At 42.3% G+C, this 26829-nt stretch overlaps 1 protein-coding gene across 3 annotated transcripts in view; it reads right to left on the reverse strand.

Moving 5' to 3' along the window:
• The window catches only part of TGFBRAP1 (transforming growth factor beta receptor associated protein 1), a 78966-nt gene that overhangs the window by 37868 nt on the left and 14269 nt on the right, over positions 1-26829 (reverse strand). For 2 of the 3 annotated variants that reach the window (XM_019021541.4, XM_019021540.4), the window contains exons 2-4: positions 18601-19305; positions 9511-9705; positions 7368-7522 (exon numbers count right to left, since the gene is read on the reverse strand). In XM_019021541.4, the coding sequence (XP_018877086.3) occupies positions 7368-7522; positions 9511-9705; positions 18601-19288 (1038 nt within the window). In that variant the 5' untranslated portion in view covers positions 19289-19305. The remainder of the gene's footprint in view (positions 1-7367; positions 7523-9510; positions 9706-18600; positions 19306-26829) is intronic. The other variant, XM_031008267.3, reaches the window with a different exon arrangement.

Raw genomic sequence — 26829 nt, forward strand, 5'->3', positions numbered from 1 at the left:
TCAATTAAGAAGCCCAATTAACTTAACCTTCCAAAATAGAATCTTCTTCCCACCCTGCACCTGTTACTGTCCCTGCATATGTGTTTGGTGAAAGAAACTGGAAAGCCTTGATTCAGAAGGAAGGCTGCAATGGACACATGCAAAGCACAAAAGGTGGTCAATTCCAAACATGGGAATGGGGAAGGGACGCAGCGAGGTGGTGGCAAGAAAAGAGGGAGAGCACACATAAGCAAAATTTACAAAAAAAAAAAGGGGGGGGGCCAAACTCTCTTGGGAAGGATATACACAAAAAATTGCAACACTGGTGACTTAGAGAGAAAAATGATGTGCTAAGGAAGAAAAAGGGACTTGTCATTTGATTTTTCTTTTAACCACATGCATGTATTTTTTTCTTCTGTACTTTTCAAAATTCCTAAGTAATATATTCAATATGGCTCAAATTTTGAGGCATTGAAAACGGATACAGTGAGCCCTCTCATTCCTGTCCCTGCCAGCAGATGCCCTCCAGAAGGAATCAGTGCTATTAATTTCTTGGGTAGCCTTCCAGAGATATGTTATGTATTGACGAGCAAATACTTTTATGCCATTTTAATAGTGGTAGCATGTTATGCAGGCTCACTTGCACTTTGTGTAACTTGTTCTACCTTAATGCTATGTGTTAAGCCCTACAGGCCTTGAAACTCTTCCTGGCTGCACAGTGCTGCAGCACCCCTCTGGGCCATAATACATTTAATCATGCCCCACTGGCAGCCTCTAGGTGTTGTGGTTGTTGCTTTTTAACAAACAATAATCGAGTGAAAAGTTTTCTACATTTGTTATTTCGAATTTCAGTGATCATATCTGTAAAATACACTTCTGAGTATAGAATTGTAAGTTTTAATGTTGACAGATATTCTTGAATTGCCCTCCCAAGAGGCTGTATCAATTTAAATTATTACAGGACACCTGAAAGCGCCCATTTCCCCACTTTCACCAATACGGTATTATCAAACTCTCTGATCTCTGATAATCTAAGGAATGAAAAATGTATTGGTGTATTCTTATTGTGCATACCGCTATATGAGAGACAAAGCATCTTTTCATACATTTATTAGATAGGCAATTCTTTTTTTGTTGTTGTTGAGACAGTCTTGCTCTGTTGCCCAGGCTGGAGTCCAGTGGTGCAGTGGCACAATCTTGGCTCACTACAACCTCCGCCTCGCGGGTTCAAGTGATTCTTGTGCCACAGCCTCCTGCGTAGCTGGAATTATAGGTGCATGCCATCATGCTCAACTAATTTTTGTATTTTTGGTAGAGATGGGGTTTCACCATGCTGGTCAGGCTGGTCTGGAACTCATGACCTCAAGTGATCCTCCTGTCTCAGCCTCCCAAAGTGCTGGGATTACAGGCGTGAGTCGCTGCACCTGGCCAGCAATTTCATTTCCTATAAAATGTGTTCATATTCATTTTTCTATTGGGCTATTCATATTTCTTTCATATAGCCCAAGGAATTCTTCAGATATTAGAGAAATTAGCCCTCTTTTTGTGCTGCAAACTATAAATATTTTTCCTAATTTGTTATTTCTCTTGAATTTGTTTATAGGTTTTGCCATGCAGGATGTGTATATGAGAGAAAGAGAGAGAGAGAGAGAGACTGTGTGTGTGTGTGTGTGTGAATTTAATTTTTTCTTTGTGGATTCTGGGTTTTCAAATAAATTATTTTAAAATGTTCCAAAACCAGCTGGGCACGGTGGCTCACACCTGTAGTCCTAGCACTTTGGGAGGCCAGGATGGGCAGATCACCTGAGGTCAGGAGTTCGCGACCAGCCTAGCCAACATGGTGAAACCTCATCTCTATTGAAAATACAAAAAATTAGCCAGGTGTCATGGCACGTGCCTGTAATCCCAACTACTCGGGAGGCTGAGGCAGGAGAATCCCTTGAACGCGGGAGGTGGAGGTTGCAGTGATTGCGAGATTGCGCCACTGCACTCCAGCCTGGGTGATAGAGCGAGACTCCATCTCAAAAAAATAAATCAATAAAATGTTCTAAAACCAAGGTATCTGGGAAGGTGGTGGCTGTTACAGACGGAATGCTTGTGTCTGTGTCTCCCTAAAATTCCTATGTTGAAACTATTCCCCTGAGGGTATTAGGAGGTGTAGTCTTGGGGAGGTAATTAGGATTACATGAGGTCATGAGGGTGGAGCCCTCATGAATGGGATCTGAGTAGTGCCCTTATACGAATCCTGAGAGAGCTTGCTTCTGTCTCTGCCATGTGAAGACGAGAAGACAGCTATCATGAATCAGGAAGTTGGCTATCCCCAGACTCCAAACGTACAGACGCCTGGATCTTGGCCTCCAGAACTGAGAAATAAATGTTCCCTGTTGAGGTCACCCAGTTTACAGTATTCTGTTCCAGCAATCTGAGATGACTAAGAAAGTAGAGGTGTAGTTTTTTAATCTCTCAGTCTTCTCTGAAAAGAGAGAGAATGATTGGTTCATAACAGCACTATTCACCACAGCCTAAGGTGGTAGCAACTTATTCATCGACAGATGAATAAGTAAACAAAATGTGGTAGGTACATACAATGGAATATTATTCGGCCTTAAAAAGGAAGAAGATTCTTCCATGCTGCAACAGGGATGAAGCCTGAGGACATTATGCTAAGAGAAATAAGCCAGTCACAGAAGGACAAATATTGTATGACTTCACTTATGTGAGATTCCTAGAGTAGTCAAATTCATAGAGACAGAAGTGGAAGTGGGGATTGCCTGGGCCGGGTGCGGAGGGAATGGGTGGGCATACAGTGGGAAGTGGGAGGTGATTTTGCAGGCTCCAATTTGCCATGTGTGCCAACATGGAGAAATTTGACATAAAAGAAATTTGTATGCTTTGAGCCTCTAAGCAAAAAGATCAAGTCACTACAAGGGAAAGAAATCCAGATTGTCATCAGATTTTTCACTGCAACTCTATCATGGTAGAACATATTTAAGTTCCTCACTGAAAGATGAGTGGAGGATTTTGTCTCCAGCCAAACTGGCCCTCAACTATAAAGGCTGCAATGAACTGTCACTGTCATCAACAAGCACAAACTCAAGAGACAGTGTCCCCATATTCCCATTGTGAAATATCTACCATAGGACTGCTTTAGAAAACCAAAATGACTGGAAAGACATCAACAGAAAATTCAATGGTGAGCATTCCACACATATTTGTCCACAGAACTAAGAAACCAAATAGCATGTGGAAGGCTTGATGCTCTGAAAAAGTACAGACAATATAACCATCAAAAAATAGGGAAGAATGAGAGATTATACAAAAAAGACAAGATGCTTGCTGACTGCCTTCCGGGTATCAGCTGGGAATTGAGGGCTATTCCTCCAAAGCAGATGCTGAGGAACACAGGGGAAGAGTGACGAAGATGTTACTGGCTAATTTCAAACACAGCTCCAAGTGGGGAAGCAACACACAATAGAAACCCTCCCAAAAAAGAGAACATAAAGGAATTTTATAAGATGAATAATATCAAGGTAATCATTAAAACAAAAAATACAACACAAACATTCACATCAAAAGGCAGAGAAGAAGGGAAGCAGAGAGAGAGACACAGAGGGACAGTGGGAAGGGAAAGAAAGAACGAGGCGGGTAGAAAGGTGGGAGGGGGAGAGGAAGAGGGAGGGAGAGAGAGAGAGAAAGAATATATGCAAATAAAACAGACCACACAGTAAAAGGGGGGAGGCAGTGAACAGAGTGAAGGAGAGAAACTGAGTTTAGACTTCTTTGAATATACTTTGTTTTAATGATTTGACTTTTGAGCTATGTAAATATTTTATAAAATTATAAGACAAATTAAATTTTAAAAAACAATCCCCAAAAAACCAAAAGTCAAATGAAACAAATGAACCTAACTACATATGTAAGAGTTGGTGGCAGAACCACACAGAGGAGAACTATCCCATGTGACATTAAAACAGTAATTTGAGTGTACAGGCTAGCGAGATTTTTCCCTAAGGATTAAAAAAAAAAGCAAAAACATTCACTGGACGAGTTTGGAAATATGAGCACTGACCAGATACCCAGCACACAAAGGAATCAGTGCTGATATGGGGGAGTGACGACAATGGTACTGTGGTTACATTTCAAAGGGGGCATCTGTGCTTTTAGAGACATGTATTGAAATGTTTTTAGATGAAATGGAAAAAAAAAATCTATCGGAGCTCAAGCTTAAATATAAACACCATCCATATTATGTGACAGAAATCAGGTAATATTTTGTGTGTGTGACACAAATCTTTGTCTATAAAGCAAGATGTCCCTTTACTGTCTCTTATTTTAAATACAGCATTCTAAACTGTAATATAATTTAAGGCTTGCTTTCTAAAGTTCTGAACAACCCTTTTGGATCTCCTGAAGAAATGATCCTTAATCCCAGCCCCACAGTCAAACTTCTTGACAAACCCCTTGCTAATTCAGAACCCAGAGAAGCGAAACCAGCCCTTGCTTTAAATGAAGGGAAAGGAGTGCAATGGTGAAGAAGTCTACTGAGCTCAAGCTTCTCATCCTCTCCCTTCCTGGTTTCTCTAAGCTTAGGGTCTAGCATGTGGCCACAAACACTCTAAGACTAAAAGAAGCAATGTAGTTAACCATATGAGCTGAATATAATCCTCTAAAACATACACATTTATGAAAAGTCATTTCTAAACCTTTTTTTTGCATCAATATTGTTTTATTGTTTAAGGTTTCTATTTCAAACAAAAACCCCGTGCTGCCAATCCATTACATCACAGCTCTGCTGGAAGGCCAGTTGGAAGCTCTGAATTACTCATTCATTCCTTCCTTGGTATTAAAAGGGAAGAACCTACCCAGGACCTAGGGGAGGGAGCAGTATGGAGCTGAGGGGTGACATGATAAATGGTATGGGCCACAAATCGCAGGTGCATGGGGTAAGAAGTCTTTAGCTCTGCCTAGAGGAAAGGGAAGGCTTAGTGAAGAGGAGATATTTAAGCGAGGTATCAAAACTATTTTTTCGAGTAGAGAAGTACCCTCCAGTAATTGCAGGGTAAAGGGCCCTATGGGAAGCGCCAGCCTGACTTAGCCAGCCTGATGCCCAGAGGCATGGCTGATCTGCGCTGCCATGTCTTGTCTGTGAAATGAGGACAATGGTACCAGTCATTACCGAATTCTTTTGAGGGTTAAAACAACAAATGTTTGTAAATGCCTTGCAGGGTTCCTGACATACGATCCGGCTCACTGGTTGTTTGTTCTCTTTGTCTTCCACCCTTTGAGGCAAAAATGTAGAATGTAGGCATGTGCTTCACAGGAGTGAGTGTGTGTGTGTGTGTGTGTGTGTGTGTGTGTAAAAGACAAGGAGGCCACAGAAGAGGATGGGGTCAGCCATGCTTCAAGGCTGTGGACTTGACCTGGGCAACGAGATGCCCCCTAAAGTATTTTAAGCAAAGGACTCGGTCCGTAATGGAGAAAGATCATTTCCATATAGCTGCATGGATGATGGACTGCAATCACTCACGGAGGCTGTTAAAAACGCGGGCAAAAGTGAGCATGGTCTGAATACCAGCAGTAACAGTGGGAACTGAGAATAATGGGTGAACTCGAGATAATTCTGAAGGTGTATTTCCAGGGCTGGAGATAGGAGCTTGCAGTAATACAGGGAGAAGCGGGAAGCAGGTTAGAAAAGAAACAAACAAACAAACAAAGAAAACAAAAAAACCCTGAGATACCAGATTGGAGAACAAGATGACTAATATTTTCTAATACTGACTGTATAGCTCTACCCTGGCAAAAAGCATAGGGAAGAAAAGAGCAAAAATCAGATAAACAGCATTGAAAGCCTCTGTAAGAAAATGCTACACGCTTAAAATGTGCACATGGTGTGTGTGCAAGAAGGGAATACTCCACAGTGGCAGCTGGAAAACCTTGGAATGTGGCCCCCCTGGACTTCCACACATCCACCGAGGGCAGCTCGCAGGAGAGGAGAAGGGGCTGAGAGCACACGCGGCAGTGGCAGGCCTGGGACTGGCGATCTGCCTCTGGTCTGCACCCTCCCCTCCAGGGCACAAGAAGCTCAGCAGCTTTCTTCTTTTTGCCTTTGCTGCCCCCTGCTGAATGTTAGTAGATCAGTCTTACTCAAAAGTTAGGAACAAAGATGAAAACCTTATCAACGTTTAAATGTAGAAAAGAGGTCCTGCCCACCTTCACAGCCCACAACCATAAATCACACATCCTGTCTTCTTTCATTTTCAGAATCTACCCTTTTCTGCATAAAGCGCCTGAGGCCAAAGAACATTTCATTCCACAACAATTACACTGTCTTCTCTAAAATCTGACCAATATTAAGAACTTTTTCGTTATTAATTTAGATATTCATACGAAGCACACATACATAGCAATATTATGTTTTGTTCCCCTCAAATATGGAATAACCTGTACAACCTAATAACTCATCAAGTAACAGTTTTTAGGAGACCCGATTTATATCAATTGCATTTATTATACCAAATTATATTTAAAATGAGTGTGTCTTAAGTGCATTAAAAATGTTCTCCTGGCTGGGCGCGGTGGCTCACACCTGTAATCTCAGCACTTTGGGAGGCGGAGGCGGGTGGATCACGAGGTCAAGGGATCGAGACCATCCTGGCCAACATGGTGAAACCCCGTCTCTATTAAAAATACAAAAATTTGCTGGGTGTGGTGGTGGGCGCCTGTATTCCCAGCTACTCGGGAGGCTGAGGCAGGAGAATCGCTTGAACTCAGGAGGCAGAGGTTGCAGTGAGCCGAGATCGCGCCACTGCACTCCAGCCTGTCGACAGAGCGAGACTCCATCTCAAAAAAAAAAAAAAAAAAAACAGTTCTCCTAAGGAAATCAACTAGATGGGGTTCCTACAATATCAATTTAGTTAGCAAAATGGTTATCAATATGTTTAGTAAAGCTTTTCCTATAGATGACAGAAATCTAAACTTTAATTCAACCCCTTCCTGACAAATACAAATTCTAAATTGAGAGACAAATTAACCTGACCTCACTCTTTTGCTTTATAAGAACTATGTTATTGATCCTTCTCTGAAGGTCCACGGAAGAGGAAAGTTGATTAGAAATACAAGCCTATATCTAAAGTAGCAGAATTAAGCCACAAGTTAGAAGCCTGACTTCTCCACTCTTGGCAGTGCCTTCTCAGTCACAAGCTATTTGACTGCCCTAAAGCCTGTTTCCTTATCTATACAATATGTATTTGTTGAGAAAATTAAACAACAGATATAAAAGCAGTGTGTACAGCCCGGTACACAGGAAGGGCCGATGTACGTTAGTTAAATCTGAATGTCCTCTAACTGGTGACTTAGAGGCATATTTCTGTGACCAGTTAATTACAAACCTGAAATTTTTCCTTTGGAATGTTCCTCCGGGCTCCTTTTGCTAAAACCAAAGCCTCTTCTACTCTGCGGCTTGCTAGAAGATCCTGTATTTGTTTTTCCAAAGGTAATGGAACCAAGATGTAAACTCCTTTACTTGTGGCAACGATCACTCTTCCTGTGAAGAAATTCAGCATTGTTGGAAAGAGAAAAAACACACTGCCTGCAAAAAAACACACTGCTTTCCCCAAACTGAATCATTACCTGATTTGTTCAACAATTTCACTATAGTTTTCTCAAAGGAATTCCTACAAAAATTATAAATTATAATGTTTTCTTTTTCCCACACTGTCAACTGTCAGAAAAGGGCAAACTCTTACTATGACATTTCCAAAGAATAATATCTTGCTTTCTTTTTTTGCCTTTTTTTTTTTTTTTACTGAGAAATGCTGGTAAATGTAAAATCAGTGTAGTAAACGCATAATACATAGTCCAATGAAGATGCAGAGTTCAATCAGGGAACATTATCAATAAGAATACACAACATTTTTAAAACATTCTTTTCCCTCCAAGTTAGTTTATATAAAATTAAAATTTTAATGTGATATTTTGAAGCATGAGATAATATTTCATGCTCATCTGCCAACCAAAACTACCTCCAAAGTCTTGCCATTAATGTATTCATCTCCCCACAATCCTGCAAGTTAACCTGGCCCATGGTCAACACTGCCATCCTCATTTTACCTGTGAGCCCCTCCACAGGTAGTCTGTGGAAGAGTCAGAACTGCAGTCCAAGACTAGCTCCTACTACTAAGCTTCCAAATTAAAACTGGCTCCCTTCTGCAGAAACTTTCAGCTAAGCACCACCTGTTTATAGGAAACAATCTAACTCTTTCTGTCTTCTGTATCACAACTAAGGCAGTTTTTCTCATTCTCAAATGACATTCTGTCCCTGCTCTGCCTGGAGTCACTTTTCCCAGGAAGCCTCCCTGTGTTCTCACCCTGGGCCTGTTACATCATCCTTCTCTGTGTGTCCACCACACCCTGAGCTCGCCTCTACCACTCAACAGGCACTGCACCACAATACTGCTCTGTGTGCGACCCCAGCGCAAGCGCCAGAGCCCCACTGGAATTAACCCACTTAATGGCAGGAACTGTGAGTCTTCTTATCTCCTATAAGCATCTATAAGACAGCACTTGGCACAGCAAGGGTAATGTTTGGTGAACGAAAATCCTTAAGTGGCAAATGCAATGCATAAATCTAGATTCGTTCCTGGTTGGAAGAAAATATGATAAAAGCCATTCTTAGGTCAACTGAGGAAATCTGAATATTGGCAGGACATGAGATGGTATTGTAAATTAATGTGAATTTTTTTCAGGTGTGAAAATGGCATTGTGTTTTTGTAGGAAAATGCCCTTATTCTTGGGAGATATGTGTGGAAGAATTTTGGGATTAAATATCATGATATCTTCCTCGTACTTTCAAATGGCTCAGCAAAATGTTAACAAGCGTTGAATCTAGGTGAAAGGTTTCTGGTGGTTTACTTTGTCTCTCTTACCACTTTTCGGTCTGCTTCAAAGTGTTCAAAATAAAACTGAGGAAAAGTAGAGTAAATCCTTCAAGTGGCTCACCATACACACCAAATGAAGTCCCTCCTGCCTCCGCCACCCTGACTACCCTGGTCTGCTGCAGCCTCAGCTCACGCTGCCCCTTCACACACACCATGCACTACAGTCACAGTGAACTGCTTGTGTGGCCTGAAGCCCATAGTACCCTCTTGAACAGATTCGCATACACCTTTCTCTCTACCAGAAGGTTCTTACACACAACATCTGCTTGGCTGACTCCTATCCATCCTTAAAGGTTTGGCTAAAACAGCACCTCCTTCAGGAAGCCCTCCCTGATATCTCTAGGAAATACTTTCTCCTCTCCTCTCACAATGGGCCTTATTCCATCGTGATCAAGCTTTTATACTGCCATAGCTATTTGTTTAAATGTCTGTCTCCCCCACTAACTGTGCAGCCCCTGAAGCACAGAGACTGTATTGGAGTCATCTGTGTATCTTTTACGCTTAGCGCAAAGCCCAGTTCCTAAATGAAATTTACCGAAGAAATATCATAAAAGAGTTAAGTACATTTCACTAAGACTTCTATGTGAATGAGTACCTTCAAAGTCCTGTAGGATGTGGCCCTCCTTAAAGGGCAGCGTCTGCTTCTGTTGCTGATCCAACATGCTGTGGACTGTGATGAATTCGTCATCGAGCGCTATGACGTATGGAAAGGACACAGCCGCCCCAATCACATTCTCCGACCAGTGCACGGGGGCGCGCTGGGATATCCCTGCGACTGTGGCAAACATGCCTAGAAGTAAGAAGAAAGAGTTAGGTGGGCTTCCAAATAAGCATGGTGTCATTTTCCTGTAGCTATGTCTGGATGCAGACCGACCCCTGCCCACCAGCAATTTTCCTGTACAGTCTTATATTTCAAGGAAGGAAAAACAATATAATATGCTGTATGTGTGAAGAGCCCTACAGGAATTTATTTCTGTGAAGAGAACTACCTTACCCAGAATGTATATCTGATATTTACTTCCAATTAAAAATGAAGTTGTAATAATATTACCACAAACTTAGCAAAATAAAAAATAAAATAGGCCGGACGTGGTGACTCACACCTGTAATCCCAACATGTTGGGAAACAGAGGCGGGCAGATGGTGCTTGAGCTCAGGAGTTCAAGACTAGCCTGGGCAACATGGCAAAACCTCACCCCTACAAAAACATACAAAAATTAGCCAGGTGTGGTGGTGCACGTCTGTAGTCCCAGCTACTCGGGAGGCTAAGGTGGAAAGATCACTTGAGCCCTGAAGGTCAAGGCTGCAGTGAGCCGTGATCATGCCACTGTACTCCAGCTTGGGCGACAGAGTGAGAACCTGTCTAAAAATAAGTAAGTAAAATAAAATAAAAATGAGGTTAAAAATACATTTCCATATAAGCCACATGAAGATTGACAAAGCATGTGTCCTCACATGAGGACAAAGTGACTTTCAAATAGGGCGTAATCCTGAGGATTCTGCTGAATTTCTGCTCAAGTAACATGCTCTAGACAGCACAGCTCTCACGGTCACATGGACACCAATAACATCGCCCAGCCTCACCCTGGAGGTCAAACAGGGTCACTGCATTTACCTGCTTAAGGCTGAACATCGCCCAACCAGAGAACTATGCAGCACAGAAGCCCTGATGAATGTTTTTAAAATAAAAAGGGAAGGGCCTGGGGCAGTGGTGCGTGTCTATAATCCCAGCTACTTGGGAGGCTGACACAGGAAGATTGCTTGAGCCTGGAAGTTCAAAACCAGCCTGGGCAACATAGTGAGACCCCACCTCAAAATAAATAAATAAAGGGCAAAGGATGAGGAGTCAGTAACAAAGGCATCCACGCAAAAAGCAAAGCAAAGCTTTCACTAGAATAAAAAAGCAAGCAGTAACTGGCAAAAGAGGAGTCCAGGACAAGCACTAGGAGAAGCCTCAAAGCCCCACTTAGGAACAGAGGGGACTGTGATCAACACCCACAAACTAATTCTATTTTTGCCAAATAGGTGATAAAGTCTATTGTTTCTGTAGTGCTGCAGGAGTGCAACTGCTGTCAACAGGCACACGTAACAAATGTATAAATGGCACACCTTTTAAAACCATTATTTTCAATTGTGTACCCTTTACGTTTCATCCACCCCCTTATCTAAGCTGGGAGAAGGAGAGGGAACCATGTGTGGTGAAGAGTAGCTGCATTATTTACCTTCTTCAAGAAGCACTGTCGTAGGACAGGGTTAAAGACTTTAAACTCTGGTTTAAAGTCTGGTGGTTACTATGCTGAAGATAGAATCTGTATATAGGTACTGTGTGATAGGCGTTACAAGTAATCTTTCAATTTGCTTATAATTGTGCCAGTTACAAGCAGAACAAAACTTAAGAAGGTTGGTTCATTTAGCCAGATGCCCATGTAGCTGAGACAACAGTGCATCATAAAGATTATTGGCTATTATTTCCCATCAATCCTAACACTACAGCCAACATAGGATAATGGAGTAAAATCTTTTTTTTTTTTTTTTTTTTTCGAGACAGTCTCGCTCTGTTGCCCAGGCTGGAGTGCAGTGGCACCATCTCGGCTCACTGCAACCTCTGCCTCCTGGGTTCAAGCGATTCTCCTGCCTCAGCCTCCTGAGTAGCTGGGATTACAGACATGCACCACCATGCCTGGCTAATTTTTGTATTTTTAGTAGAGACAGAGTTTCGCCACGTTGGCCAGGCTGGTCTTGAACTCCTGACCTCAGGTGATCTGCCTGCCTCAGCCTCCTGAAGTGTTGGGATTACTGGCATGAGCCACTGCGCCCAGCCTATCAAATCTTTATAACTAAAACAGTTAGGTATTGGCACATGAATAGGCAAATGAACTGACAGAACAAAACAGAAAATCCAGAGACAGACCCAATACATTAGGAAATTTAGTGTACATTAAAGGCCATCATCAGTGAGGAAAAGATAGACTCTTTAATCAGTTTGTTAGGATAACTGGACAGCTATATAAAAAAGATAAAATTGAGGTTGGCCGCAGTGGCTCACACCTGTAACCTCAACACTTTGGGAGGCCAAGGCAGGCAGATCACTCCAGTCCAGGAGTTCAAGACCAGCCTGGGCCATGTGGCGAAACCCGGTTGCTACAAAAAATACAAAAATTAGCCAGCCTTGGTGGCGGGTACTATCCCCCAGCTACTAAGGGGAATGAGGCAGGAGGATCACTTGAACCGGGGAGGTGGAGGTTGCAGTGAACTGAGATTGTGTCACTGCACTCTGGCCTTGGTGACAGAGAAATACCCTGTCTCAAAAACAAATAAATAAATAAATAATTTAAAAAGATAAAATTGAATGTGTTCCTTACACTCTTCACTATAAGAAATGAAAATGGTCAGGTGCGATGGCTCAGGCCTGTAAGCCCAGCACTTTGGGAGGCTGAGGCGGGTGGATCACTTGAGGTCAGGAGTTTGAGACCAGCCTGGCCAACATGCTGAAACCCTGTCTCTACAAAACATACAAAAAATTAGCCAGGAATGATGGCACCCACCTGTAATCCCAGCTACTAGGGAGGGTAAGGCAGCAGAATCATTTGAACCCGGGAGGTGGAGGTTGCAGTGAGCCGAGATTGTGCCACTGCACTCCAGCTTGGGCAACAGAGCTAGACTCTCTCAAAAAAAAGAAAAAAAAACACACAAGTACTAGAAGAAAACACAGGTGAATTTGTCTTTAACCTGGAAGACAGAGAAATCTTCCTAATTATGACTCAAACTCAAGAAGCAATACCTGAAAATATTGATACATTTGATTATACAGAATTTTCTTTTTCTTTTTGAGATGGGGTCTTGGTGTGTTGCACAGGCTGGAGTGTAGTGCCTAGTCACAGGCACAATTACAGAGCAACACAGCCTCCAACTCCTGGGCTCAAGCGGTCCTCCTGCCTCAGCTTCCTGTAGCTGGGACCACAAGCACATGCCACCACACCTGGTGAGATCATATCGAAATTTTTAAAAAAGCTTTTTCACAGTAAAATATGGAAACAAATACCTGAAACTTATATAACAGAGAAGTTGGTATCTCAAATATATAAAGAATACTAAAAAAAAAAAAAAGGCCTAGAGATAAGAAGAGATAATTCCCATCAGAAGAAATGTAAATGGCTTTTAAACGTGAAAAATGTTCAACCATGCACATAAACAAGAGAAATGGAAATTAAAACTACACTGAAAAACCATTTCTCATATACTAGACTGGCAAAAACACACAAGTTTGGACAACATCCTCTGTTGGCAAAGCTGGAGGGAAACAGGTACTTTCATAGGTTGCTGGGGAGAAATAAAACGGTGCAACCTTTATCAAGGGAGACTATCCCAATACCTCACATTTATACTTTCACTCTGCTATCTCATCTCTAGAAAGCTTTCCAACAGATACACTGAAAACACACACACATACACACAAATTTAAGTCCCTAGGAATAGCTAAAGACTAAAAAAGACCCCAAATGTCCATCAATAGATGGAACGCATTATGGTACCTCCACACAGCAGAATAGTGCGCAGCTATAAAAATGAAGGAGGAATACCTCTACACTCTAAAGTGATCACTTTAGTATATTAAGTAAAAAAAAGCAAGGTGAGGAAAAGTACTCTACCATTTAGCCAAGGAGGAGATACAAATATTTACATATTTATGTTGTATTTTAAAATGAAAGAATAAACCCTAAAAATAAAGGTTACCTATGGGAGAGGGAGACTTGGTAAAAAACTAGCTGTAAGCTTAGACCTCTTTGACGATATCTTGCTGTATCCGTCTGTCTTGGAACTTTGTAAACATTTATATAATAAAAAACACACCAAAGCAATTTCTAAAAATCAAAAGTAAAATGAAACAAACAAATCTAACTATAAATCTAGTTGATGGCATAACCACACAGAGGAGAACTACTCCAAGTGACTTTAAAACACAGTAATTTGACTATATTTCTAATACCCTAAGGACAGAAAGAACCACAAACCATCAAAGTTTCCAATAATTATACTGTGGGAGCGGTAGTGTTGGTCCTGTTACTCTGTTGTATGTACTGTGGGATAAATCAAAGAAGTAATTATGTTGAGGTAGTAGAGAAGTCAGATCTTCGGTGTGGTTGAAAGGAGATACAGGTACAATGATGGATTGGTTCTATCAACATGATTTCACAATGAAATTATCTTTACAAACATATACTTACCCAGGTGCAGTAATGCATGCCTATAGTCCCAGCTACCTGGGAAGCTGAGGCGAGAGGCTTGCTTGAGCCCAGGAGTTCAAGGCCAGCCTCGGCAACATAGCAAGACCTCGTTTCTAAAAGAATAAAATAAAATAAAAAATACATACTTCCCAGCACTGTCTACTGAAAGAAGGGCCTAGAAACAATGAGCAGTAAGCACCTCTGGCTCCCAGACTGTGGTCTGTAAACATCAGGGCTTTTTGGAGAAATGGCTGAAACCAGACCCAGGGCAAGAAATGTACGAGGTGAGCTAGGAATATCCTGAAAGTCAAGGAAGCAATCAGATTTCTAGTGGCATGAAAAAGGGACTGACAAGTCCATCTGAATAAACTCCCACCAGGCATGGATGAAACCAAGCACATCACATACATTTGCGTCCACGAGTTTATAATGATACTTTTCAGAAAGCCATTTCTGTAAGACAGAAGAGATCCCCATATTGAAAACTGAATAACTGAATTGATCTGGGCAGTAACTGTCAACAGCTGTTAACATTACAGAGCGATGAAGGCATTATGTAACCCTGACAGAGGTACTCCACCACTAGGAAGTGGTCTTGCCTCCCCACAAAACAAGCAAATTTTTAAAAACCCTGAATCTCCTAATTACTATTTGAAGAAAACACAGAGGTCAGAGAGGCATGTTAAACAATACTATGGGAATGAAATCATTAAAATCCAGATTGTGGGACACCATACATGAAACCATCCAATTTCTTCAGCAAAAAAAAATTAAAGAAAAGCAAAAAAGAGATGAAGCAGAAAACTGAAGATTAAAACAAAGTAACAGATCAATCAACTGCAATGTATGGGCCTTGTATGAAACTGATTCAAACAAACTGAAAAATAAACATACAAATACTTAAACATAAGTGTATATAAATATTTACATCTATTATGGTGTATGCTAATAGGGGAAATATGACACATCTAGATATATTTGATATTAATGAATTACTGTCAGGTTTTTTAGGAATTGTGGTTTTCTTAGGTATCTGTAACTTAGAAATATGTACTAAAATGTTTACAGATGAAATGCTATGATGTCTGGGATTTGCCTCAAAACAAACAGAGGGCATGACGTGTATAAACTGAGAGTGCCTGATGCTAGGTGATGTCTCTACCAGGTTCATTATGCTATTCTCTTTATTATTATATAAGTTTACATATGTTTTCTACAATAAAAAATTTCACAGTACAGAAATCCTCAATTTTCTGAAAAAAATGTGGCTGGGCTAAAGAATGTTTTCTTCAAAAAGTAAGAATCTATGGTGTGAAGCCATAAAAAGACATGGAGGAAACTTAAATGCATATTACTGGCTGGGCACAGTGGCTCACGCCTGTAATCCCAGCACTTTGGGAGGCCGAGGCGGGTGGATCCCCTGAGGTCAGGAGTTCAAGACCAGCCTGGCCAACATGGTGAAACCCCATCTCTACTAAGAACACAAAAATTAGCTGAGCATGGTGGCACATGCCTATAGTCCCAGCTACTCGGGAGGTTAAGGCAGGAGAATCACTTGAACCAGGAGGCGGAGGTTGCAGTAAGCCAAGATGGCACCACTGCACTCCAGCCTGGGCGACAGAGCGAGACTCCGTTCTGGGGGTGGGAAAAGAGAAAACCCTATGACTAAGCAAAAGAAGCCAATCTGAAAAGGCTACATACTGTATGGGCCCAACTAGATCACACTCTGGAAAAGAAAGAAAAAAACCCATGGAAACAGCAAAAAGATCAGCGGTTGCTGGGGCTTAGGGGAAGGGAGGGATGAACAGGTGGAGCACAAAGGACTTTTAAGGTGGTGAAAGGATTGTGAATGACACCACAATGGTGGATTCATGTTATTACACATAACACATTTGTCAAGCATGGCCCCTAATATAAACTATGGGCTTCGGGTGCTAATGATGTGCCCCCTGTACCACTGTCGTGTGGATAACGGGAGGGCAGGAGGTCTACGGGAACTCTCTGTACTTTCCCCTCAGTTTTGCTGTGAACCTAAAACTGCTCTAAAAAAATAAAGTCTATTTTTTAAAAAAGTGAAAAACAAGAGATATACATGAAATAGTTCATGACAGGAATTCTTGTTATCACAAGAAAATGTGTTTGCACTCAGCAATTTGAAATGAGGTGTCTATACAAAAACTCGCCAAGGATAAAAAATACCAGTGTTAAAAGGAATGCGCTCTCACCAGCATCCCTGTACCATAAACATATACACTAACTCTAATATGAGCCACCCCTGGCTGGAAGAAAATACCAGGAGACATCACTAAGGTTAAAGCACTGATTCTTCATTTTGATAAGGCTGTCCAGAGAATTAGTTAAGTCCATAAGAGCACTGCTAAAGCCCCTTTTGAGGAGCTAGCTACAAAAAACTTTTTGGTGGGATGAAATGACAGGACATAAAAGAGAAAATGTTATGGACATGACATTGAAAATACTTAGTGAGCTACCTCAAATCCTTTTTATTTTTATTAATTAATTAATTTTATTTATTTTTTTAGACAGAGTCTCACTCTGTCACCCAGGCTGGAGTGCAGTGGCACGATCTCAGCTCACTGTAACCTCCGCCCTCCAGGTTCAAGCGATTCTCCTGCCTCAGCCTCCTGAGTAGCTGGGATTACAGGTGCCCACCACCACACCAGGCTAATTTTTGTATTTTTAGTAGAGATAGGGTTTCACCTTTTGGCCAGGCTGGTCTCGAACTACTGACCTCGGGTGATCTGCCTGCTTCGGCCTCCCAAAGTGCTGGGATTACAGGCGTGAGCCACCTAGCCCAGCCTCAACAACTTTTTAGAATGAGGAGCAAAAACAATCAAACGACAACCCACTCATGTGGGAAAATCTTACCAGGAACCCTTACGGAGTTTTCTGGGTTTTTTTTTTTTTTTTTGAGACAGAGTTTCCCTCTTGCTGCCCAGGCTGGAGTGCAATGGCGTGATCTCGGCTCACTGCAACTGCTGCCTCCTGGGTTCAAGCAATTCTCCTGCCTCAGCTTCCTGAGTAGCTGGGATTACAGGCATGCACCACCATGCCTGGCTAATTTTGTATTTTTAGTAGAGACAGGGTTTCTCCATGTTGGTCAGGATGGTCTCGAACTCCCCACCACAGGTGATCCGCCTGCTTTGGCCTCCCAAAGTGCTGGGATTATAGGCGTGAGTCACTGCGCCCGGCCTGGAGTTATTTTTGTAGTTATTTACTTAAAAGAATTTTCCCACTGTTAGAGTGGGTAGATAGCTAGCTAGACATGAATGGGAGGGAAGAGCCCCTGAGAAAAGGGAGGTCTGGAAAATCCCACATCCCAGAGACCATCAAAAAGATGCATGCTGGCCAGGCATGGTGGCTGATGCTTGTAATCCCAGCACTTTGGGAGGCCGAGGTGGGTGGATCCCTTGAGGTCAGGAGTTCAAGACCAACCTGGCCAACATGGTGAAACCCCATCTCTACCAAAAATACAAAAATTAGCCAGGCGTGGTGGTGCATGCCTGAAATCTCAGCTATTAGGAAGGTTGAGGCAGGGAGAATCGCTTGAACCTGGGAGGTAGAGGTTGCAGTGAGCCGATACTGTGCCACTGCACTCCAGCCTGGGCAATAAAGCGAGACTCTGTCTCAAAACAAAACAAACAAACAAAACATGCATGCTAGATATGAGCAGAGAGGAGGGAAAGAGGGTAAAGGAGAAATTCCAAAGAGACATGCAGGTGCAGTAAGTATGGACCTAACCGCTGTACAACCTTCCTGGGGTGGAGGTAATGAGCAATGCAGCCATTAGGCGGGATTCACATCCAACACCGGCTGTACATGTGCACCAACTACTAGTAAGAGAGGGTCCCACAAGCTTAGAGTAGAAATTAGGTGGGAGGAAAAGGTGGGGACTTAAGGCAGAAGCGGGAAAACTAGACAAAGGAAAAAGGCAGAAACTTAAGACAGAGGTGGGAACTTCAAGAAAAAATCCAGCATCATAAAAACCCGATGCAGAACTCTCAGGGCTGCTGGCTCACTCTCTCAGCATCCCACTCTGCCTCATCTTTCAGAACGTACTGTCTCTCTCCATATAAACTCTCTGTTCTCTATTTCCCTTCAGAAAGCTCTCTGCTATCTCTGAATTGTCTCTTGGCCAAAATCTTTCTCCCAAGATGACTAAGGGCTGAGAATATCCCCACTTCCCGGTAACACCACCAGAGCTGTCTTCAAGCTCCACTTTAATGTGAAAGAAACTGGTTTTATGACTCCAACCCCATGTTCACAGAACAATCGAACTGGATTTCATCAAGCACTGGTCAAGCACTGCTACCTCTGTCTTGCCACACAGCCCAATGTCACTGAGGATTTATTCTGCACAGCGCCAATCTCACTCTCCAGTTTCAACATGCAGTCACCGAGGCCACCCAAAAAGATCAGGCGCACAAACGCATCCTCCTCACCCAGCCCTCCGGGGCCCGCCAGCAGGAACTCCTGTCTCCCTATCCTCTTGACGATCGGCGGCCTCTCCTCACTGCAGTAGGGAAACAGATCCTGGGAGACGCCTGTGCTGTAATTGTGGATGATGTACTGAGTGGTCAGAGCCAGACACAGGAAGTGGCCGTCCACAGCCACAGCGAGGGGCTGCTCGGCAGTCGACACCTCCTTGACGATCTGCACCCGGTCCTCGTACACCAGAAACATCTGGATGGTTCTGCGTTTGACAGAGATGATGCAAACTTCTACACAGAAGGGGTCCCCACTCACAGGGTTCTCGTTCAGTGAAAACGTGGCTGCCCCCTTGATGCGGGCCCCCGAAGGCACCGGCTCGAGGTTCAGCATGTTGACCAGGCTGATGGAGTTGTCACACAGCACCAGCAGCCTGTTGAGTGCTGAGGCCGCGCGCAGCTCGTTCACGGGCTTCTTGAAGCCCAAGTGTCTCTGCAGCTGTTTGGTGGCAGTGAACGTGGCTGGCCCAGCAGGCACTGGCCTCTCCTCCAACAGGAAGTGGTAGACGAAGCAGTCGTTGGTGCCCACGTAGAGGTCCCTGCCGCAGCACTCCACGCACTCTATGTTGACGCGCTCCTTGTCACCCATCAGCAGCTCCCGCTCCACAGCAGAGACAAGCGTAAAGGCTTTGATGCTCATCATGTCTACTGGCTGATCTGCTGGAAGAGAAAGAGGAAAACTAATTTTAGAGGAACAAGGAAGAAGCAGAAACAGAGGCTGCAATAATGATACGTGGATTCCCTAGTTATCATTTTCATTAAAGAAAATCATTCCACGCTATCAAAAAATGGAAAGAAACCATTTCCCCACAGACCTCCCCCATCAGACAGCAGGAGACCCAAGAAGTAAACCACAGACACATACACACACACACACCCATACACACATATGTATGTGCTTGTGATCACGTGCCATCCTGCTCAGTCCCCACACAGAGTCACCTGGAGCCTCCTCACATTGCTCCTGGGAGACAAGCTTGAAGGCAGAAGACAAATGCATGCATTCACCCACAGGCAACATAACAAAAGGATTTCTGTGAGGCAGGAGGATGGCTTGACCCCAGGAGCTGGAGGCCAGCCTGGGCAATATAATGAGACCCCATTTAAAAAAAAAACAAAAAGGATTTCTGAAAAAGGCAGAAATGATCCTCACTGATCTTCCCTGAGTTTCTACAGCTACTTGAATATGCACTTTAGTCAATGAACACAACCACAGTCACAGGATCCTGCCAGGAACACCCAGGCAGACGCCAGGCCTTGGATTCCTTTGTGTTCTTCCCAATAAGGCAGGCGCATCAGCCCCAGCTCCGGAGTAAATGTATTCATGTGGAGAGGAAAGGTGTGCCTCGGATCTCGAAAGGCTTTCAGATGGTGAGTGGAGCTATTTAGTGGATGTGTGGACTGGTCCCTGGCTCCCACTGGAAGTGAGACTTTCCCACACACTAGCCCGTGGCCTCCTACTTCATCTTCTGCAGAGAACTGTGGCTTCACACTCCACAAAGTCACAGGGAGAAGATCAGGCAAGGTGGCCTTTCTGACTTCTCAGGCAGCCAGAAGCAAACTCAAAGGCACAGTCCCTGTGATCGGGAGCAGGGCAGGGGATCAGAGAGCTAGAAAGAGGACTGCGGAGAATGACGGGAGCTGCAGGGCAGCTGGCTGGGCTTGCGTCAGCACTGCTGCATGTTCAGAGAGCTTGAAGTGAAAGGCTCCTATCACTATCACTTCCTCATCTCAAGTTGTCTGAACATGGAACAGTGCTGCTTCATGAGAGCTTAAGTTCCTAATACTTGGAGGCATTCCAGGAAAGCGGGGAAGACCTCTCAGAAATATTCAAGAAAGGTTCACGCATCAGGGAAGGGAAGGAATCAGAGAACTTCTTTGGTGCCTTTCAAATAGAAAATTTGGAATTCTACAATTTCGTGTCTGCCCCCATCCATGGGGGCAATGACAGCTACACACAAGTGAGACTCCAGCCCCCTTCCTTAGCTCAACAAAACCCCCAGGAGGGAGGATACCCCAGGGTTGAGGAGGAGGCTTGTCTGTAGACACATCAGTCCTTCCTGTTTTCTTCCCATCACTTGAGCAAATTACTTGGTGCTATGGTCAGAATGTCTGTGTCCCCCCAAAATTCATATGTTGGAACTTAATCCCCAGAGTGGTAGTGTTGGGAGGTGGGGAGGTGATTAGGTCATGAGGGTGGAGCCCTTATGAATGGCATTAGTGCCCTTATTAAAGAGGCCCCAGAGAGCTTATTTGTTCCTTCCATCCACTATGTGAGGAGGGAGGCAGCTGCAAGGCACCACCCCTGAGGGATGGGCCCTCACCAAACACTGAGCCTACCATGCCTCAATCTTGGACTTCCCAGCCTCCAGAACAGTAAGCAATACATTTCTATTATCTATTAATTACCTAGTGTATGGTAGTTTGTTATAGCAGCTGGAATGGACACTTGGCTATTCCAGCCTCAACTGCCTCATCTGTGAAATGAGAATAACGGTACCAACTTCATAGGATTGTTGGACGATTAAGTAAGTGACCTCATATAAAATGCTGACAGCTGGCGCACAGCACTCAAACTTTTGGATCTCATCATAAATACTATGATTCCCTCCCAGTCTGGATCAGCTCTCACTCCTCTCTCAAACTACCAGCTTGCTTCAGGTGTTTATTTCCCAAGCTGGGCACCAAGAGATTAGACTATGCTGTCTTCTGTCCTCAGATATGGGTAACCTGTTCACCTCTGCCAAAACACAGCCTGCATCATAAGCCAGAACACACACTCACACACCTGCCCCACCCCTAAGACATCTTCACACTCATTTATGGGAGCTCATCTTCACAGAAACTATGGAAAAGAGCTGGGGGAAGTGTAGAGGGAGGTTCTAAAGGCACCACAGAGAAGGAATCATGTCCATCTACCTCGGGGCTGTGGGAACATCCCCAGAATCCCAGGTGAGGCCAGGTGCAGAACTCTTGCAGGCTTCTACAAATAGTCTCTGGCACAAACAGCTCTTAAACAACATTGTGTATTTGTCCCAACCAAACATAACCACCAAAACCCACCTAGACAACATTTTTTTCTCCATTTAAGAGCTAATGAGTAAAACCCAGATATTGAAATGTCGGCTTCCAGACATCTAAGTTAGTGAAAGTGAAGTAATATAAAATACTTCTTCCTTCATTGATTAATCAATCAGGGTTGTCTTTTTTAAATGGCAGGAGTAAGCAGTTCTGCCATTTAAAATATAAATTGTGTCTCCCTTTGCAGAAGGAATAGAGAAACAAACTCTGAGCACCTACAATCAAACTCCTTTTATTTAGCTTCTTAAAAGTGTAATATTCATAATTCCAGCCCCTGTCTTCAGTTAGCATAAGGGATAAACTAAACACATTTGCAGTAAAGAATATTATAGAAAGAATCAAACTCCTCATATTTAGTCTAAATCCTGGGGTAGATAGAGAAGGGGAGAGGGAGAGAGAGCTGTAAAAAAAACAAAAAAACAAAAAAACATACGGTTTACTAAAAAGTCATAACTCTATAATATTTAAAAACAAATGCAATATTGTTTCATTATCTAGTAAACTGTTATTCAAGCCTTGCTAAAGATAAGCTTCCTATTATAGGCCTTTAAATTAAGGACTTGCTTTGGTAATTAAATGGTAATAATGCAGAATTACGTGGAGGTAAATGAAAGCTGAAGAAGTAACATGCTAGCACTTAAAAATGACTTATCCTTAACCCTGTCTCTACAAAAAAAATATAAAAACTTAGCCAGACCTGGTGGGGCACACCTGTATTCCCTCCTCCTCAGGAGGCTGAGGTAGGAGGGTTACTTGAGCCCAGTGGTTTGCGGCTTCAGTGAGCCATGATCGCACCGCTGCTCTCCAGCCTGGGAAACAGTATGAGATGCTTTCACACAGAAAAAAAAGAAAAAAGAAAAAAAAATTGGCTAGGAGTGGTGGCTCACACCTGTAATCCCAGCATTTTGGGAGGCTGAGGCAGGCGGATCACCTGAGGTCAGGAGTTCAAGACCAGCCTGCCCAACATGGCAAAACCCCGTCTCTACTAAAAATACACACACAAAAAAAAGTTAGCCAGGCATGGTGGCGGGCACCTGTAATTCCAGCTATTCAGGAGGCTGAGGCAGGAGAATCGCTTGAACTGGGAGGCAGAGGGTGCAGTGAGCCGAGATCGCACCACTGCACTCCAGCCTGGGTGACAGGAGCAAAACTCCATCTCAAAAAAAAAAAAAAAATTAATTTAAAAAACTATTTTTTTAAGCAGTGGGAAAATTCTCTCCATGATCTAATTCACATGATATATTTACTTAGATAAAATATGAATCACAAAAAGATAAACTTTAGGCCACACCTCTATTAAATATAACTTGCTGGGGTTCTGAATCAGAGAAGTTTCAACATGGTAACATTTCAAAAGGAAACGTTTCTCTAAGGTGTAAAATTCATACTTTACTGTGTGATCTCAAAATGATCTAAAATTTAAACTTTTTGTTAGAATTTCACTTTAAGGCTTACCTATAATCCTAACGCTTTGAGAGGCCCAGGCAGGAAGATCACTTGTGCCCAAGAGTTCAAGACCAGCCTGGGCAAAATATTGAGACTTGGTCTCTATTTTTTAAAAAAATAAGAATATTAAATTTAAAAAATTCACTTTAAAAGTATGATTATAATAATTTAAAAGATCAACATTTTAATGTTTTCTTAAAAATTCAAAATACATACCCAGGTAGGGAAGAGATTGGAAAATGCTAGGATGCTCAAGGACCATAATTTAATTAAAGCTAACATTGCATATGCAGCAAGCACCTCTAAGTTTGCAAAAAACTAAACTAAACAATTACAAGACACAATCCCACTTCCTAAGAGTCTCCCCGTCCTATTAAGGAAATAGGACTAGAAAAATAAATCAGTAATAGTATAAAGCAATACATGCTAAGGGTCAAAATAAAAATATTAGTAATTATTTCCTACCAGGTTAAGAATATGCACATTGTCATTTTAAAGATTCTGCCACTGGTGATAGTCAGAATCTTAGTCAGCATCTTTAAAGATGCTAATGGAAAAATACAAATCTTTTTCTACAAATGTATACAGAAACATTATCTTTTAGTCAGTATCTGGCATCACTTTAAAAGAACTGATGACTTTTGGCCGGGCATGGTGGCTTACACCTGTAATCCCAGCACTTTGGGAGGCCGAGGCAGGTGGACCACCTGAGGTCAGGAGTTAAAGACCAGCCTGGCCAACATGGTGAAACCTCGTTTCTACTAAAAATACAAAAATTAGCCAGGTGTGATGGCACATGCCTGTAATTCCAGCTACTTGAGAGGCTGAGGCAGGAGAATCACTTGAACCCGGGAGGCGGAGGTTGCAGTGAGCAGAGATTGCGCCACTGCACTCCAGCCTGGGCAACAAGAGTGAAACTCTGTCTCAAAAAAAAAAAAAAAGAACTGATGACTTTTGGCATCTTCCCTTACTCCTTAGGAAGTTTCCTAAACCTCAGTTCAAAAATGACAATTCTGTTCTTTCCGGCTACACATGGGGCTGGGAGCCACAGATTTTATATTACCCATAAGTTTCAAAGGAAGTTTCTGTGTTCTTTACTTGGAGACCTGTTACAAAAGCTATGTAGGCTTCTAGAGGCCCCACTTCTTTTCACAGCACAAGGCCAAGGCCAGGAGAGCTGACTGGGATGAGTTTATGGGCAGCATAGAGCACTGGCTACATTCTGATTTAATAGACACTGTCTATCCTACAAAGCAAGCACCGGGTCCAGATGGATTTCCTAGCGAGTTCCACTAAACACTTAGGAACCACCTAATTCCAATTTCACATAATAAATGTTTCTAAGGATAAAAAGATAAATAAAAGAGGGAACATATCCTTACTTTATTTTATGAAAGTAGTAGAAAGTAAAACTTTGATATTCAAGCCAGATAAGGATATAGGAAAAAGGAAAAATCACACATCATTCTTACTCACAAATAAACCTGCAAAAACACTAAATATTAGCACATGAAATCCACAAATATATATTAAAAATACAATATGGCTAAGTTGGGATGCAATATTGGTTTAAGGAAATAAAATCTGTTTGTTTAGCTCACCACATTTATAAATTGAAAGAAAAAACTATTTCAAAAGATGCAGAAAAAGAAGCATTAAATAAAATAAATTAATAAATTAAATTAAATTTTAAAATCTTTCCTTTTGAAACAAGCAACAAGACAAGAATCTGCCATCTGTTATGGGTGGAAATGACTCTCCCCCAATCATGCTGAAGTCCTAACCCCCAGTACCCATGAATGGGACCTTATGTGGAAATAAGATGATCAGAGTCATTTAGGGTGAGCTCTAATCCAATATGACTGTGTCCTTATAAAAAGGGGAAATTTGTACACAGAGACAGATACATACAGAGAAAAGACAAGTGAAGACACAGAAAGAGGAAGGAGATCTATAAGCTAAGGAATGTCTAAAGTTACCAGACCTTGCTCTCAGATTTCTACCCTCCAAAACTCTGAAGTAATATTTCTGTTGTTTAAGGTACCCAGCCTGTAGCACTTTCTTTTTTTTTTTTTTTTTTTTTTTGAGACAGTCTCGCTCTGTCGCCCAGGCTGGAGTGCGGTGGTGTGATCTCGGCTCACTGCAAGCTCCACCTCCCGGGTTCATGCCATTCTTCTGCCTCAGCCTCCCGAGTAGCTGGGACTACAGGCGCCCGCCACCACGCCTGGCCAATTTTTTGTATTTTTAGTAGAGACAGGGTTTCACTGTGTTAGCCAGGATGGTCTCGATCTCCTGACCTCATGATCCACCTGTCTCAGCCTCCCAAAGTGCTGGGATTACAGGCGTGAGCCACCGCGCCCAGCCACCTGTAGTACTTTCTTACGGCAGCCCTAGAAAGTAATACACGATCTCAGTTCAACACTGTATTAGGAGTCTTTGCCAGTACCATAAAACAAGAATAGTGATGAAGAATTGAAAACAGGCAGGGTTTGGTGGCTCATGCCTGTAATCCCAGCATGTTGGGAGGCCAAGGCAGGTGGATCACCTGAGGTCAGGAGTTCGAGACCAGTCTAGCCAACATGGTGAAACCCCATCTCTACTAAAAATACAAAAAATTAGCCCCGCGTGGTGGCAGGCACCTGTAATCCCAGCTACTTGGGAGGCTGAGGCAGGAGAATCGCTTGGACCCGGGAGGCAGAGCTTGCAGTGAGCCGAGATCGCACCACTGCACTCCAGCCTGGGCAACAGAGCGAGACTCTGTCTCAAAAAAAAAAAAAAAAAAAAGAATTGAAAACACAAACATAAAATTATAATTATTCACAGATAACATTACTGTTTACATAGAAACCCACAAAAAAGCTATTAGAATTAATGACTTTATAGTTTAATTTTTTTAAAAACCAAAGTAGTTTGTATTTCTAGCCCCAAAATTAGATACTTAAAAAAAACTTACAATAGTAGAAAATATAAGGTATGAAAGAATTATCTAACAGATATTTAAGATCTTTATGGATAAAATAATAAAATTTTATTGTTAGACATTAAGGAAGACCCAAATTGTCATCTTAGAAGGCTTTTCTGCAGAAATTGAAAAGCTGGTTTTAAATTTTAAATGGAAAGCACAGAACATAGCATAGTCAAAACAGTCTTGAAAATGAAGAACAAAACTGAAGGACCTACACTAACTGATTTCAGAAATTGCTCTAATACTACAATAATTAAGACATGAGGATAGACAAACAGGTCAAGCCCCAGACTGGGAGAAAAATTTGTAATGCATATATCTGGCAAACGACTCATATCCAGAATATAGAAAAACTCCTACAAACTAATAACAAGAAGACAAACATTTTTAAAATGGGCAAATGACTCAAACACTTCACAAAAGGCATATGAATGACCAATAAGAACATGAAAAGATGCTCCCTATCTTTAACCGAGATATTTATTTTAAGCCACAATGAGCTATCACTTCACACCTACTAGAAGAGCTACCATTAAAAAGATCGACAACACCAAATGTTAATGAGGATGTAGAACAACTGGAAATCTCATACGTTGCTGGAAGGAGTTTAAAAGGGTAAACTTTGGAGATCTGTTCAGCAGTTTTTTATAAACTTAAACATGCATTTGTCCAGTTACACCATGTTTAATATT

Source organism: Gorilla gorilla, chromosome 12, assembly GCF_029281585.2.
Source record: "Gorilla gorilla gorilla isolate KB3781 chromosome 12, NHGRI_mGorGor1-v2.1_pri, whole genome shotgun sequence".
In the NCBI taxonomy this organism is placed as follows: Eukaryota; Metazoa; Chordata; class Mammalia; order Primates; family Hominidae; genus Gorilla; species Gorilla gorilla.